Genomic DNA, 15,760 nt, shown 5'->3' with positions numbered 1-15,760 from the left:
AATGTTGGTATGGGACTTTTTTGTATCCAAAAACCAAACCAATTTAAGGTTTGAAGTTGGAATTTAAATTTTTTTTAAAGGAAATGGGGAGCTTAGCTAATGTGAATCAAACCACAATATCTTTTTAATTCTGATGAATCAAACTGGTCATCTAAAAATAGAAAGCGTGCAGAGTAGTTTTTACACTTGTACCTTCGTGTGATTTTCCAACCTCTACAAGAAGTTTGAACTAATGAGCTGACGCTCAGCATTTCTTGTTGTTGTGCAAATGAGCTGCTTTTCTGATCTCCCTTCCCTCTCCTCATCTTTCTCTTCCATGTTGACATCCAGCCCCTGTGTTCGGACATTCAAGCCCGACGGCGTGGGGTCTCCTCTGTTCTGAAACTGTGCCAGAAGCTGCTACAACAGAGCCAGGTGGGTAAAGGAAAACACAACTTAGATGATGGAAAGTTGACTGCCAAAGTAAAAGAACTGTGAATTCACCTCACCAGCAAAAGACACAAGTTATATACTGTCTAACTCACAAAATATACTTTAGAAATGTTAAATTTTATATTTATAATTTTTAGACTTTTGAAACCCTGAGAAGAATAAATTCTGTTGTCAATTCTTACAATAAATCGATCTAATCCCCACCCTAAAACAGTCGGGCCCCATGGCTGAGGTGGGCCCTGATGCGGAGCAGCACAGAGAGGCCCTGCAGCTGCTGTCTATCAACCTAGAGAGAAGGTGGGAAGCAATCGTGATGCAGGCGCTGCAGTGGCAGAACAGACTGAAGAGAGAGCTGGGAGAGCAGCAGGTTAGAGCGCTCTGACATTTACACTTTACATCCTTCATTCTACACTGCAGGCAGTCAGCTGACGCGCTGTTACACTCAGTGAGCATGTCAGCGTTTGATTTGATGCTAAAATGTGCCGTGAAAGACAGATGGTGCCGCGATTGAAGCCGCGGTGTTTTGGTTATGGAATAATCTTTATAACCCGAGACAGTGTCATAATATTTTGTGAAATAAGCATCAACTCCTGAACAAAGCTGTATTTATTTTTTCCTTAGGTAACCCACCCCCCCCCCCCCCCCCCCCACCCCCCTCCAACACACACACACGCACACACACACACACACACACGCACACGCACACTCCTCCTCCTCCCGTGTCAAACATACACACACTCCAACCCCCCCAGGCAAAATTGTGGAACAAAATGAATGTTATTAAGGTGTCTAACAGTTTGGCTGTGGTTAGATAACAACATTTTCTCTAAGGCTCTGTGTAGAAGTAAAATGAAAGACGCACTAAGGAGGATTTCAGTGCCTGGACTGGAGTTTGTGATCAACTTTTCAAAATAAAATAAGTCACAATTTCTGATGGCTTTCACAGATCCTGCGCTAGTTTTGAAAAAATATAGATTATTTTAACCTTTTTCTTTTAATTTCATACTCTGTGACAATTCTGGCAAACATCTGTTTTTGCTTCTTTGACTGGTGGATTTCCCTCAAGGTTCGAGCCATGTTTTTTTTTTTTTTTGCTATGCTGATAACTCACTGCTATTGCAATTGCAACAAAACTCAATTTTTCTGAATTTTCTCATTTTCTTTCTTCAGTCCTTTATTTCTCTTGTTCTACTTAAGATAATTTGAAATGTGCATAACCAAAACACAAGATTATTTGAATTGACACATATTTCAGTTATGTTACAGTAACTCACATTGATGGTGAGCTGTTACTGTCGCATGTGCCTGATGCCCACCTACCACTTCTGGGTATATCGAGTAGGCAGTCAAATGAAGTCACTTTCTCTTATAGCTCACAACTTCTTGTTCCTTATTTAGTTTAATTTACTGGTCTGTAAGTAAGGAGGGCATGAAGCCAAGCAGCTGGAGAGTATTTGGACCATTCTTTATGAACATTCTTTTTTGGGGTGGTTGTAGCTCAGGAGGTAGAGCAAGTCATCTAAATGGTAAATGGACTCATTCTATATAGCGCTTTTCTACTCTCCCAGAGTACTCAAAGCGCTCTATACAAAATGCGACATTGACCCAATCACACAAACACTTTCTTCTAAACTTTGAGTGCTTCCTAACTACATTCATACATTCACACACATCCATACTCCGATGGATGCATCGGAGAACAATTTAGGGTTAGTGGTTCAATCCCTGGCTCCTCTAGTCTGCATGTCAAGTATCCTTGGGCAATATACTAACCCCAAGTTGCTCTCCGATGCTCTAGGAAGCACTGAATGTGCTTGCGTGAATGGGTGTGATTAGGTGATGTTGTATAGAGTGCTTTGAGTACTCCGGGAGAGTAGAAAAGCGCTATATAGAATCAGTCCACATCTTGGCTTACAGCTTCAACATGCTCTCTTGCACTGTACATTTGAAATTCACCTCACTCGCAACCGGTTGCAGCGAGATGGCTGCCCCTCCCTGAGCCTGGTTCTGCCAAACTTATCTTCCTGTTAAAAGGTGCTTTTTCTGTCCCACTGTCGCCAAGTGTTTGCTTACAGGTGGTCTTATTGTTGGGGTTTTCTCTGTATTATTGTAAAACACCTTGAGGCAACTGCTGATGTGATTAGGAACTTTGTAAATAAAATCTAATTGAGTCTAAGTAACAAATCATTTTGCTTGAAAATTTAGTTTTTTCTTTCACTGTAGTCAAACAAAACTTAAGATCTGGGACAAAGTTTAATGAACGTGGTAGTTTTGCTGGCTACTAACTCAGCTCAAAGTTGTTTCAAAATCTTAGAATTTTTAAAACTTTTTTTATGCCCAGGAAAACTTGTTGTGATTTATTAAACTTATATAACAGATTATACATAATGTTCTCTATGGGTTGTCAGTATATCATTAGTAAAAGGTTTCTTAAGATCTAAAGATGCCCATGTTGTCTGCAGAGGGTTTATTCTCAGGCCTTGTAATTTTACTCGGAAAATAGCATTATTTTTGTGTTTTTTACTAATTAATGTCTTAACAAGGAAAGCTAAGTCTCATCAGAGCCTGACTAGAGGAAAGGTCAGAGGATAACTAAATCATTAGGAATATAGGTGGTGGAGATATGTTATCCCAGAAACTACCCCACCAAATTTCATGAAACTGGAGTGAAGAAGTGGAGCACAGGCAACGAAGACTTTGTTGATTTTTTTTAGCATGTTAAGTTAGATCACTTTTTGAAATCCCCTCTAGTCTACAGGATGTAACAATGGTCTATATTGAACCAAACTATCACCACCCTGAAGCCGAGCCACTATGAGAGGCAAAAGTCTCTGTGGATATCCTGCATTTTAAAAGTCTGCCTATGCTGAACCTATGTGCCAAGTCCATTCTATATCAGCGAAGCCTTCCTGAAGCTTCCAGTTGATAAAAGTTAATCTGTTAGTTTTCCAGTGCGATCAGTGTCATGGAAGCAATGTTTCATCTGACACCTGCTCGACAAACAAAAGAAACAAATGAGATTTTAACACTTTGACAGTTTGCATATTAGAAAACCACGCATGTCTGGCACCATGACGGCACATCGGCAAAAAGAAATCTGTAGCTGATGATGCGTTTCAGGTTCCATGTTTCAAGTGCTCACTTATCACAGCGATGGTTTAACGCTGCAGTATGACAGCTCAGCACATGGGCATCTTGTCTGAGGAAGCAGCTTGTGCCATTGGTGTTCAGCGAAAATTCATTCATGAGGGAGCCGTCCACAGCTGAGCTGCTTGGGCAGATCAAAAAGCTGAGTGCTTTCTTCAGCTGAAGGCAGGGAGCTACAGCAGAATGGAAGCGTTATGGATCTCTAATAGTGATGAATATAGAGGCAGAAGGAGGGGGGCATTTGGATACAAGGTGAAGGGTTTGGCAGGGAGACACATGCACAGTCACACTTACGTAAGCATAAAAAGCTGTTAAGCTTCAAGCACTATTGTGTTAGACTAGTGCTTGCAAGCAGAAACACAAAGTGTCATGCCAATGTGAAGGGGAACGTACAGTGGGGAAAATAACTGACAGATATTCATGTGCTAACAGCTCAGAAAAAATAGAAAGAGAAGGAAGGTGAAAGGTAAAGGAGGGGAGGGGAAAAGGAGAGGAGGTCAGGGATGGTGTGTAGGAGGACAGAGAGACCACACCGTGTCACACCTTTGGTTTAGAATTTAAGCACAAACTAAGTGAAAACTTCTGGGGCCAAACAGGAAGGGCACTCTTTAGACTTCCATGTTAAAATGACCAATTAAAAAACATTAAAAAGCTTGTAGAAAACAACCATTTGGTTCTTTATGGAGGTTTTTTCTGCCTTCATAGCAACTGAATCCTCACAACCAGCCAGGTATGCCTGGAGATTTCTTCCTCCTGCAGAACAGGGAGTTTTTCCTTCTCACTGTCACCAAGTGCTTGCTCATAGGGAGTGCTGTGGTTGTTGGGGTTTTCTCTGTATAATTGTAAGGTTGTGATTTGGCACAAACATATATAAACAAAATTTAATCAAACTGAACTGAACAAAAACAAACAAACTTCCATGTGGATACTATAAAGGTATAGTACTAGACCTGCCGTTTTAACGGCACAGTGGTTAGCACTGTTGCCTCACAGCAAGAAGGTCCTGAGTTCAATTCCACCATCAGGCTAGGGTCTTCAATCAATACATCTGAGAGATGTATTGATTGGAGCTGACTTTACCTTACCAGGTGGGAATTTCCCATGTTTAAACTTTACCCAGTGCAGCACTCTGATCTGTGGGGATACTGTGTGTTTTTGCATCCCACTACTAGAAAGAAGTTCAGAATTCAAAACAAAATCTCTTGCAGAACCATCATGTCTATTTCAATCTATAGAACATATATTTTTCTTGTCACTTTTAAAGATCTTATAATTTATCTAATAGATAGTTTATGCATTGTTCTTATAGAATTTTCCTTTGACTGTTGTCAGTTACACGTTGTAGTTCCTTAGAAATATGTGTTATTTGTCGATGCTTTTTCTCGTGTTGCATGGATAAAAGCTTATAGTTGAATTGTATTTATTTTGCCCTTTCATACTCATCAGTGAGCCGCAGTATTGTGTTTGTATTAAGACCACACTCTCTAATCGTGTTGAAGAGTCAGAGTTGAGCGCACTCTTACTTTGTATCACTTGCAAAGAAAATATGGAGAATCTGTCTAATTCTGCTTTACATGTGCTGCTGGAGGTCACACTCTCCCTTTCTCTCTCTCTCTCTCTCTCACTTTTGTAAATTCACACACAAAGGACACACACACACATATTGTAGAGGAGGAGAAGACAAATAACGGAGGCCACACACTCTGACCTCGCTGCTGGCTGGAGAGTAATTTCACTTCTAGTGGAGATGAGAGAGGAATAAAGAGAAAGAGAGAAGCAAAAAAAAGGGAAGGGGAGGAAAGCCGTGAATGAACCAGAGAAGCATATATGTGGGTGGTATAGTTTATAAATGAACACTTCTGCCCCATGATAAAACGATTGTCCGCTTCTGGTTTCCGTGTGCACAATCCTGTGTGGATTTTTGAGAGAGGGTTTGTGTAAATGAGTCCGCTCGCCTGCCTGCAAATGACTGCTGGAATGCGTGGCTCAGATTTTAAGTACAGTGTAATGACTAAGATAGGAACTCAGCTTGTGCAAGTTATTGTACCAACACACAAATGACAAAGAGAAACGCAGAGTTTCTTTTAATAGCTGAAGTTAACTGAAAAACCCCGGTGTATTTTTATTACTAAAGCTATGAATTGATGTTAGTGCTTTACAACCAACCATGTTATTTATCAAAGAAAACATCAAAACAGTCGTTACTTCCTGAGAAAAGTCACTATTTCTGTTTTACTAATTATCTTTTCACACATATTTCTGTATGAAACTTTTTTCTAGCTGTTTCTTAGATTTATAGTGCACAATCTCATCTTGCTTTTTATTCTTCTTTAACTTAACTGTAGCCTCAGTGATAAAACCTTTATAACATTCCAGAAGAAATGAACTTCATCAGTGTTTCTCTGTCTTAGCACAACACAGAAAATACAAGTTGTATAACAGAGTGTTAGTGGATGCTAGGGGAAAGCTTGGGGAAATTAGAGTTCATTCTTTGAGGACCGTGAAATGAAAATACAAGGTGAATTTCTTGGCAATCAAGCTTGGTCTGCACATTCTATAAGTGATGAGTGGATTACTATGGCGTTATTTTTGTGCCACTATTCTGAGCGCACGTCAAAAAATTTTGAGCGCACGTAAAAAAAAATTGCAAGTGCAAGTGTTGCATTTTGAGGAGACATTTATTTTGAGCGAAGAAAAGCTAAATTTGAGTGAACAAAATTCATTGCTGCGTGCAAAAAATGTATTTCAGTGTTTGGTATTATCCATACACACACACAATAGCAGCCCCTCTCGTTGAGTTTTTGCATTTGCGCTTGCTTGCAATGTGTTGCTTGCGCTCTCAACATTTCTGCCCGTGCGCGTTCAACTCTTTCTGTACACCGTTATATTTGTGCCACAAAACCAGCCAATCACAGACTTGGATGCAAAAAAATCTGATTGGCTGGTTTGATCTCCAATCAGCACGAAATGAGGAAATGCAATATCCTAGAATCCATTTCGTCCAAAACTCAAACGAGGCAGTGGCGGAGGAACACAGAGTGGCGGAGTTTGAAATATTACTCTTTCTGGGTCACAAAATAAACTTTTAAGATATTTTCATGCGAGAATGGTGCTGTGTAAACTTCAAATATCTGCTCGATTTATCAAGACATTACATATTTGCAAAAGTGCTCTAATGTTTTCGGAGATGCCTGTTACCCACCAGCTGACCGGGTGATCACTCGGGTTAAACATAATATATAAGGCTGAACTGACAAAGAATCGGCCGACTACACCACCAGGTATTATAGGAAAAACCATAAAGCCTTTGAACTAAAACAAACGCTTTTGTGACAGTGACGTACACTGTCTTGTTGGTATATATGTATGATTTGTATCACCTTCATGTTTCCCTCTCACCACATATCCAAACCGATATCATGACCAGCAGCTTTTACAACTGTGGCTCCAGCAAACATCAGCTGATACTAGAAAGTAATATTAAATAAATTCTAACAACAGCTTGAACATGCTGTTGTTGTTTAGTGCAACATCTGCTGGTTTCCTCTTTCTGGCGCAAAGTGAGCAATAAACAAACAAGAGAGACGATCAGCTGATCATTGATCAGTTTCATGATTGAAGTAGCAACAGGAAAGGGAGGGGGAGAGAATGAGAGAAGAAGAGGCAGCTGTGCAGCAAAGACACAGAATAACTCCAGCGTTGTGTCTTTTTTCCATTCTAGCTGAAGTACGGGACGAATCGCATTCCTTTTCAACTCAATACGGATGTATTGTAATTGGTCCAGCCCAGAGTTGATCATGGCCAATTGGCTAATCCACCACCTTTCATTGTTTATACCGTTACAAAAACAAACAAACAAACTTAAAATGAAAAATCGCCATCGGCCCACCGGGCAAATGCCCAATGGCCAGTCCACCGGGCAAATGCCCAATGGCCAGTCCAGCTATGCGGTCAGCTGGTGGGTAACAGGCATCTCCGAAAACGTTAGAGCACTTTTGCAAATTTGTGATGCCTCATTTCGTGCTGATTGGAGACCAAACCAGCCAATCAGATTTTTTTGCATCCAAGTCTGTGATTGGCTGGTTTTGTGGCACAAATATAATGGTGTACAGAAAGAGTTGAATGCGCACGGGCAGAAATGTTGAGAGCGCAAGCAACACATTGCGAGCAAGCGCAAATGCAAAAACTGAGCAAGAGGGGCTGCTATTGTGTGTGTGTATGGATAATAGCAAACACTGAAATACATTTTTTGCACGCAGCAATGAATTTTGTTCACTCAAATTTAGCTTTTCTTCGCTCAAAATAAATTTCTCCTCAAAATGCAACACTTGCACCTGCAATTTCTTTTTACGTGCGCTCAAAATTTTTTGACGTGCGCTCAGAATAGTGGCACAAAAATAACGCCATAGATTACCATACAGCAGACCGACATGCACCCAAAACAACATGCTTTCACAGTTGCTAGCAGCTCTTGTGAGGCAGTATAAAAGACTATGAAACAGACTGATGTAACTGTCACCTGCAAAACACTTACGTATAATACTACAACAGCCACATGTTAGAAGGCAAACTTCTCCCATCGAGCTTCTCCAGCATTTAGTTTACCATAAGTGAAGGCATCACCACTGTTTGGAAAAGGTTGGACATTGTACATGTGGTTACTCACATGATGGCAAGACAAGCCAAGAGACATAACCAACACAAGTCTGATATGACTGTAACACGTCAGATCAGTCTGTAGTCAAAAAATGCTTTTCTCAGTGCTTTTTAGCCAAACATAATTTGCTAGCATGAAGATATGTTTGACCCATTTGGTGTTATCTAAAACCACTTTGCCAAGATTAGTTAAAACCATGTCATTTGGATTTTGAGAGATTCTTGGAAGATTTTCTCCCCTGTGTAAAGAGCCTCAAAGACATTGGGACCCCTGGCCTCGATAAACACCTCGTAACCTTTAACCCTCTTCAGAAATGACCACTGTTGTCATTTTTCTTTGGAGGTTGGACTGTATTTTATGCCTCTTCCCTCAGAACATGTGATTTTGTTCTAACAGGGTTTTTGTTGTTGAAGTATGAGTCATATTTTCTTCTCTGCATGTTCCATGAGTAGATGTGTGTGTACTGCCGTTCAGAAAGCACATGAAAGATGCTGTTTTATCTCTGATTTAATGTAAATGAGTCTAAATTAAAGCTGCAGGGTGTTTTGGGGATGAGATTTCACAAAGTATACCTGTGCATCTAATGTGATATATGGAAATTATATTTCCGCACAGTTTTCTCACAATTATGAAATATTTTCGAGCAGAGTTATGAGCAACATATGGAGGTTTTCACTCACTGTTTGCAATTACATTCAAAGCAGCCTGTCAGCTCCTCCACTCTGCATGGAGAGGTGATTTATCTGTGCGCTTCTATTCATTTTGAATCAGACCGGTGACGCTGGGCTCCCTGAGTGCTTTGACAACCGGTACAGCAGAGACTCAAGCAGCAGCAGCAGCTCCAGGAGGAGCGCAGGCACATGAATAATCACCCAGACACTCCTAGATAGCTCTTCTCTCCTTGGGCCTTCCAGCAGATGCTATGCTAACAAATGGGAGCAGTCAAACTAGAGCTAATGGGAAAAAGTTTGCTGTTTTCACCCCGAAAAACACAACACACACACATATTGAACACTGGCAACAATTACGTCAGTAAACAGTTTGATCGTGTTCATGTAAATATAATCACAGGAAGGAATGCTGAAAAACTGGCCAGTTTGTATTAACTAGTTTTTATTTTATTTATTATTTTATTTATTTTATTGATGTCATAATTTCAAGTCTTATTTTTTATTCGTACAGGTAGAAAAAAATAATGGTCGGTATGATGTTTGTCATATTTGGCCTTTAGACTGAATACAAGCATATCTTAATTTATGCGATTATACAGCTTCAAAGTTTTGTGGTGTGGTAGTATACTGATTTTGTTTAGGCTTAAGCTTAGTGTTGCCTGGATGTATTTGCATTTCATTGGGTTTGTTTACAAGTCTGTCATTTTTTTCACCTCTGAATATGTTTCATGTCATTTCATTTTGGACATTATCCAGTGTTATTTTTATTTGCTTTACCCTTTACGTTTTTAAAGCTAAAATGACCTTGATGAATATAAGAGGAGAATATTTCCTGTGAAAATTAGCTGTTGTGTGAATAATTCAAATACAGCTTGACAAATACTAATATAAGAAGAAAGATGAGGAAATAAATACATTTTGATTGGTTAAATTTGTGAAAAGATTCAGTCTGACACACATATGCAGCATAAAATTAAAATCTTTTTGAATAAATAATAACAAACAGAACTTACTTACTTTTTTTTACTTCCAAAATTAATAAAAATCAAATAGAAATGTACAGAAAATGTCTTCAGTTTTAGCCTCTGGCAATTTGGTGTCTTGGCTTTGTTGTAGATGGGACGGTGTTTTTATTGTAATACAGTTTCTGAACTTACATTTTGCTCCAAATAAACAGCACACATATAGTATTAAAACAGACACGTAGCCAAAAACTAAACGTTGAAACTCAATCTGAACTGAGCTGAAAATACAAGTCATGAGAAATAGGAGCGAATAAAGAGGACAACCTTGGCATGTTGCGCAAGTATTTGTGTAAATAACTACCAATGTTTGACTGGTTATTGATGCTTGGTTTGCAATCTCTCACTCTGCCAGGTTCCCAGCAACACTTTACAGTCATTTCCTGCTTTAAGAAATATGTTTTTAAGGATACTGTGAGTGCTGGACACCGATAGTCCCCACGCTCCTCTGTCTGTGGTCATATAAATACCCACAATCCAGCTATAAACTGTTGTAAAATTATAGAAATGAGATGAATTACAGATATAAATTATGTACAAGGTTTTCGTGGGTCATCAAATCCCCGATTTGATTGGATTAGGCTGATTGATAGCCTTTCCTCTCAGTGCTGAATGTGTTTTTGAATGCGTCTACAGTGGCAAAACCCAGTTCAGTCATTACCCCCATCTCCCTTATCAGCGCAAGGGGAATAAACACAAATCTAATAGAAATTCATTATACAGAGACATATCCACACACACTCACTCGCACACGCACGCAGAGCCAACTAGTTTATTAGATTAATAGGCTATGAATGGCTAATACGAATTACCCCCCTCTCTTGTTAACGAGACGCGGAGCAATTTGTATAATTATGTCTGTGGAAGAGAAGAATTCCTGTGTCTAAGCATATTTTTAGACAGCCGAGCTTTCTGAAGGCTTTTGATTACGTATTTACTTTGGGGTTTTCAGCCTGGTGCTCTTTCTCTCAGAAGTCGTTTTTGAATAATTCATCGCTTTGTTCCAGAGTGGAATAATTTGTGTTGAGATTTATGAGCAATTGCTTTGGGGTGGGCTGATTTCACTCTTTTTTTAAAATGATCACAGAACATGTTCTGTCAGAGTGTCAGTGTGTCTCTTTCAAGCAGAGGCCTGAGTCGAGACGGCGTTCTCAGGAGGGACGCGGGATTAGCGACGCGTCTTTTTAAAGAGTTTTGTGCCAAAACAAGATACAACATCCAAAATGACACGACTTATATTCCCATCGTGTTTGATAGCACAACTTAAAACATTTATGTGCTTTGAATGATAACTGAGAACCCCTTTTCTTTAACGAAAAGCAACACTGTATGTCTTTAAGCTCTCTTTGAAATTTCCTAGGTGTTATTCAAATAACATGTAATCGGGGCGAGTGCTCCACAGGTTAAATGACATTTGCGCCAAGTTCATGGATTTAGGACTCAGTAATTGCAAAAAAACCCCAACATTCTAAAGATGGAGTTCACAGCAGTTGTTTACTGTTAACAGCGAACACTCAAACGATTAATGAAACAGCAATAAGTCTTTTATTCATTTTTATGTGTTAAGATTTATTTAACCTTTTAACACCAACAAGGTCACTGGAGAACCACTTATGGTATTTTAGTTATGCATATTTTCAGAAACTAGGAGATTCTACCTTTAAAATTACATTTTTATCTAATATTTATGCATGCCAAGTAGATAAAATGTCCATGTAAGGGAGTAAATGTATAAAACATCACATTTTAAGCCTTCCTTTTAAGCCACATTTCTTCTGATTGGTTGCACCTTGTAAATAAGCTTTGAACAGCAGGTGAGTGTGGCTGCTGTGCTCACAGCCAAAGCTGTGCGCTTGAGATGCCCGTATTCGGGGTACCCTTCTCTGTGTCATCACACAGAGCAAAGAGTTGTCTGAAATTGAGTGTTAAGGGCAGCATGCGTTTTCAGAAGTTCAAAATGGATTTGTTGCCTTCCTGTATTTGAGCTGTGAAAACATTGATGCAATGATATATTTGGCATGAATAAAATTCTATAATTTGAAATATTTCTCCTCCATTGTTTGGGGGTCTAATTGAGTACACGTGTTTCTTATTTTCCTTATTTGCCTGGCTTTTTGGTTGTTGTCTTTGGACTAAGTTACTTGTTTGTTTTCCTTTCTCCATCATGTTGTATGTTGTGTCTGATTGAGAACTTTATTAAGAAACATAACACAGCTTCTTGATTTCTGCATCTGAGTGAATTTCTCTAAAACCTCACTGACCAGTTACAAATGTTGTCTTGTGTTTTCTTTCATTTTGTCTGCAGGTTCCTGGGAACTTTTTGGAACCAGGTTTGGTGGACCTTCACCAAATCAGCCCAGTGTCAGCTGGTCCAGTAGCACCAGTGCAGGATGATTCATGGGAATGGGATGAAACAGATATGACAATCACAGAAGCAGAGCCACAAGCTATACCAGAACCTGACCTTACACACAACCTCCCCACAGAACCAAATCTGCCTTCTGAAGCTGTTCTGCCCAATGAAAACCCCCCTGGCACAAGTAGAACACCTGTCCCCGCTACTGAGTGTACTGAGATTATATCGAATACTAGAGGTGGATCATCAGTGGAGGTTCAGCACAATATGACCTCCCAAACTTCACCCCCTAACAACAATAATGTCTACCAAGTATATAGCCTCCACAATATTGAATTATACAGACAGCCTCAGTTTCCTCACACTTCATCCTTATTGCAAAAAACCAAGTCAGGAAAAAGGAAACAGCAAGTGCTGCAGAAGAGCTTGAGTAAGGATTCCTCCTTCTCTTCCATCGAATCCCTCCCAGACCTCCTGGGAGGTTTGATGTCAAGAAGATGCCGAGATGGAGAGAGTGAGGGTGGAAGAGGAAGCATCCAGTCCTCAAACAGTCGTCGGTCTGAGTGCGAAAGCGGGATTGTTAGTGACACAGGAGACACAGAGACAACAATAGCCAACTTTGAAATTCCAGGAGAGGAAAAAGGTGTGGGTAAAGAAGAGGAGGAGGAAAGTGAGCAGGAGAAGAGGTGGAGGAGGGGCGAAACCAAAAGAAACAGAGAGGAGGAGAAGAAGAGGAGACACAGGAGGGGAGGTGGAGAGGCTGTTGAAATCCTAATTAACGGACGTGGCATCCTGACACCTGCGGATTCTGACTCTGATTTTGAGGTGGGGGGACTTGCTGTTGACTCCTCAAAGTCTTTCCTGTCCCACAGTGATCTTACTGACTTCACCACTCAACAGTACCATGGTTTGGAAACTCCTCCTGTCCTCAGCCGCCGGGCATCAAGTCCAGTTTTATCTCAGGGCTCCTCTCTAGAGTCCCTTCTGGCTCCAGGTGTGGAGTTATTCCCCTCCAAAGACCCACTGCATCGTAGCGCCTCTCTGGAGACTGGCCTAGTCCCATTTCGCAGTATTGATGAAGGAACTGGAGGTAGCCTTGCCAGTCTCGGAGAGCTGGAGAAGGAGCAGAGAAGTGGATATGATGGAGGCCAACAAAGAAAAGAAAACAACACTGAAACTGTGCAAGGGGAACCGTCCCCTGGAGAGCTGAGCCGAAGAACCCTTGATCTCTTGAAACGTCTGGAGAACATCCAGAGTCCTCTGGGGGCAAAAATGACCCGGAGTGTTTCTGACATGACGCTTCGGGGCAGCTCCCCGCAGAGGAGCCCCCTCCCTGCCTCCCCCTCTCTCGGTGGTCGACACGCCCCGCTATCTGGGATTTCATGCTCTTTGTGGAAAGGACCTCCATCGCTGATCAACGAGAGTTCAGCAACAGCATCCCTAACAGAGCTGAGTAGCACTGAGGACTCATCGCTAGGCTCTGAAGATTTTGTCATGCTCAGAAATCAGAGGCACCTCTTGCTGGATCCCACAGCGGCACCCAACGCAAACTCTTCTAGGAAGCGCTGCCACGGTAGGACCAGAGGAGCACAAGGCCTGGATGAAGCCGACGCAACTAGTTTGAGCATGGTTGTGAACGTCTCTTGCACATCAGCCTGCACGGATGAAGATGAGGATGACAGCGACCTCCTGTCTTCCTCCACGCTCACCCTCACAGAGGAGGAGCTTGGCGTTCGGGACGAAGAGGACGAGGAAGGAGAGCGGCTGAGTGGCGCATCCTCAGGTCACGAGGATGTTGAGGATGATGATGAAGAAGAAATGGAGGGCTCTTATGTGCTGGGGCTTGAGTACATGAAAAGAGAGCTCCAAAATTGGATCCGATCTCCTCGTGCCTCCACTTCCTCTTTCTCTAAAACAGAAACAGGCCTCCGGGATGAGCTTCAGTGTGGAGCCAACCTGTCCCCTCAGATTAAGGAGTGTTTTTTAAACCGCTCAGCTGCAAAATTATTAGATGCCAACAGTGATGGTGGCAACAATAAAGTAAAAACAGGCAAGAGGGGAATGGAGGAGGAGGAGGAGAATAGGAGGAACGTGACAAGAAGCTACATTAGCCAGTTTGTGGATGATGTGGAGAATGGAAATGTGGACCATAGCTGTCTAAAAGGGAGGGATGAAGATGATGAGCTCCTCCGAGAGGAGTCCAGCATGTTCACCAAGAACGGAGAGTCTCTAAGGGATTCGTACGTGTTTGCCAAAACAGGAGAGCTGGTTCAAGATATTAGCAACTTGGCAGTGATAACAGAATCAAGCGAGACAAAGGAGTCCCCATCCTGTGAGCTGCTCCCTTTCCCATCCAAGCGTGCTTCCTCTTTGGTGGGACAGCTTCGGGGAGAGTTGCCCTGCCACAGCTCCTCCCTCCCTTCTCCTCCATCCCTCTCCCCAGTGGAGGACTGCAAATCCCACGATGCTTTGCACAACAGCAGGTCGGTAGCCAGCAGAAGGAAGGCCATCACCATTCAGGAAAAGTTCAGATTCTCATCTTTTGTGACAGAGGAGACGAGGAGGGAAGTCAGAGACAAAGATTCGTCCCTGCTCCCCAAAAAAGGGCACAACTCCCACTCCTCCTGCTGCAATCACCTTCCCTGCCCCTCTTCCCTCCATCCACGCTGTGTAGAAGAAAGCAAGAAGGAGAACGTGCATGATTTTGTGATGGAGATTATTGACATGACCTCACTGGCCCTGAAAAGCAAAGAGAACCAGACTGAGGAACCGAGCCAGGCTGAGACCAATGGGTCCATTCCAGACCAAGGTTCTGCATCATTAGCACAGATCAGAGACAAGGTAGAGTATTAATGATAGGCATATGCACATATTGCACTGCGACATGAAAATAAAAACGATTATAAACAGAACTCAAAAATTATTTGGTGTGGCTGAAAACTTTAACACTAAACGAATCAAATTATTTCTGAGCTGGAGCATTCGAGGTCCTGTTTGACTTTGTATATTCTGTATATTTGTTGGACAAATTAATCCAAAAGTATCAAAAGTTATCTCAGTCGATTGGTTCACTGAATTGGACTAATTCAATAAATCGCATCACAGATCATAACTTTTCAGATTTAATGACTAATTTCTTTGGTATCTTTTGCAAGTGAAGTAATCTAAAAGCTAATCAGTTTTCAGTCTTCATGTTATTTCTGAAAGGAAAAAAGAAATCAGGCAGAAAAGTTTTACTTCCCCCCATGCAAAAAGTGCCTGAGTGTAAAATATGAATATGTAAATCAAGATTTGATGGTTTAGTAATTATGGTAGGTATCTTAAATTAGAAATAATACAAAATAACATTACGAAAAAGTCATTTCAAAACAAATAAGATGCTATTGATAAAAGCGCTAAAGGTTATTCTTATTTCTATCCTTTGTGTTCAGAATCTAAATGAATATTTAGCAGTTGATTCTATTTGTTATCATTT

At 41.1% G+C, this 15,760-nt stretch overlaps 1 protein-coding gene across 2 annotated transcripts in view; it reads left to right on the top strand.

The window, feature by feature from the left end:
* The window catches only part of akap6 (A kinase (PRKA) anchor protein 6), a 215,407-nt gene that overhangs the window by 187,762 nt on the left and 11,885 nt on the right, over positions 1-15,760 (top strand). For both annotated transcript variants that reach the window (XM_063496793.1, XM_063496794.1), the window contains exons 18-20: positions 331-414; positions 647-799; positions 12,235-15,126. In XM_063496793.1, the coding sequence (XP_063352863.1) occupies positions 331-414; positions 647-799; positions 12,235-15,126 (3,129 nt within the window). The remainder of the gene's footprint in view (positions 1-330; positions 415-646; positions 800-12,234; positions 15,127-15,760) is intronic.

The sequence above is a fragment of the Pelmatolapia mariae genome, linkage group LG16_19, assembly GCF_036321145.2.
Source record: "Pelmatolapia mariae isolate MD_Pm_ZW linkage group LG16_19, Pm_UMD_F_2, whole genome shotgun sequence".
NCBI classification, from domain to species: Eukaryota; Metazoa; Chordata; class Actinopteri; order Cichliformes; family Cichlidae; genus Pelmatolapia; species Pelmatolapia mariae.
The sequence above is the reverse complement of the archived record's forward strand: the minus strand, read 5'-3'. Positions and strand labels throughout refer to the sequence as shown.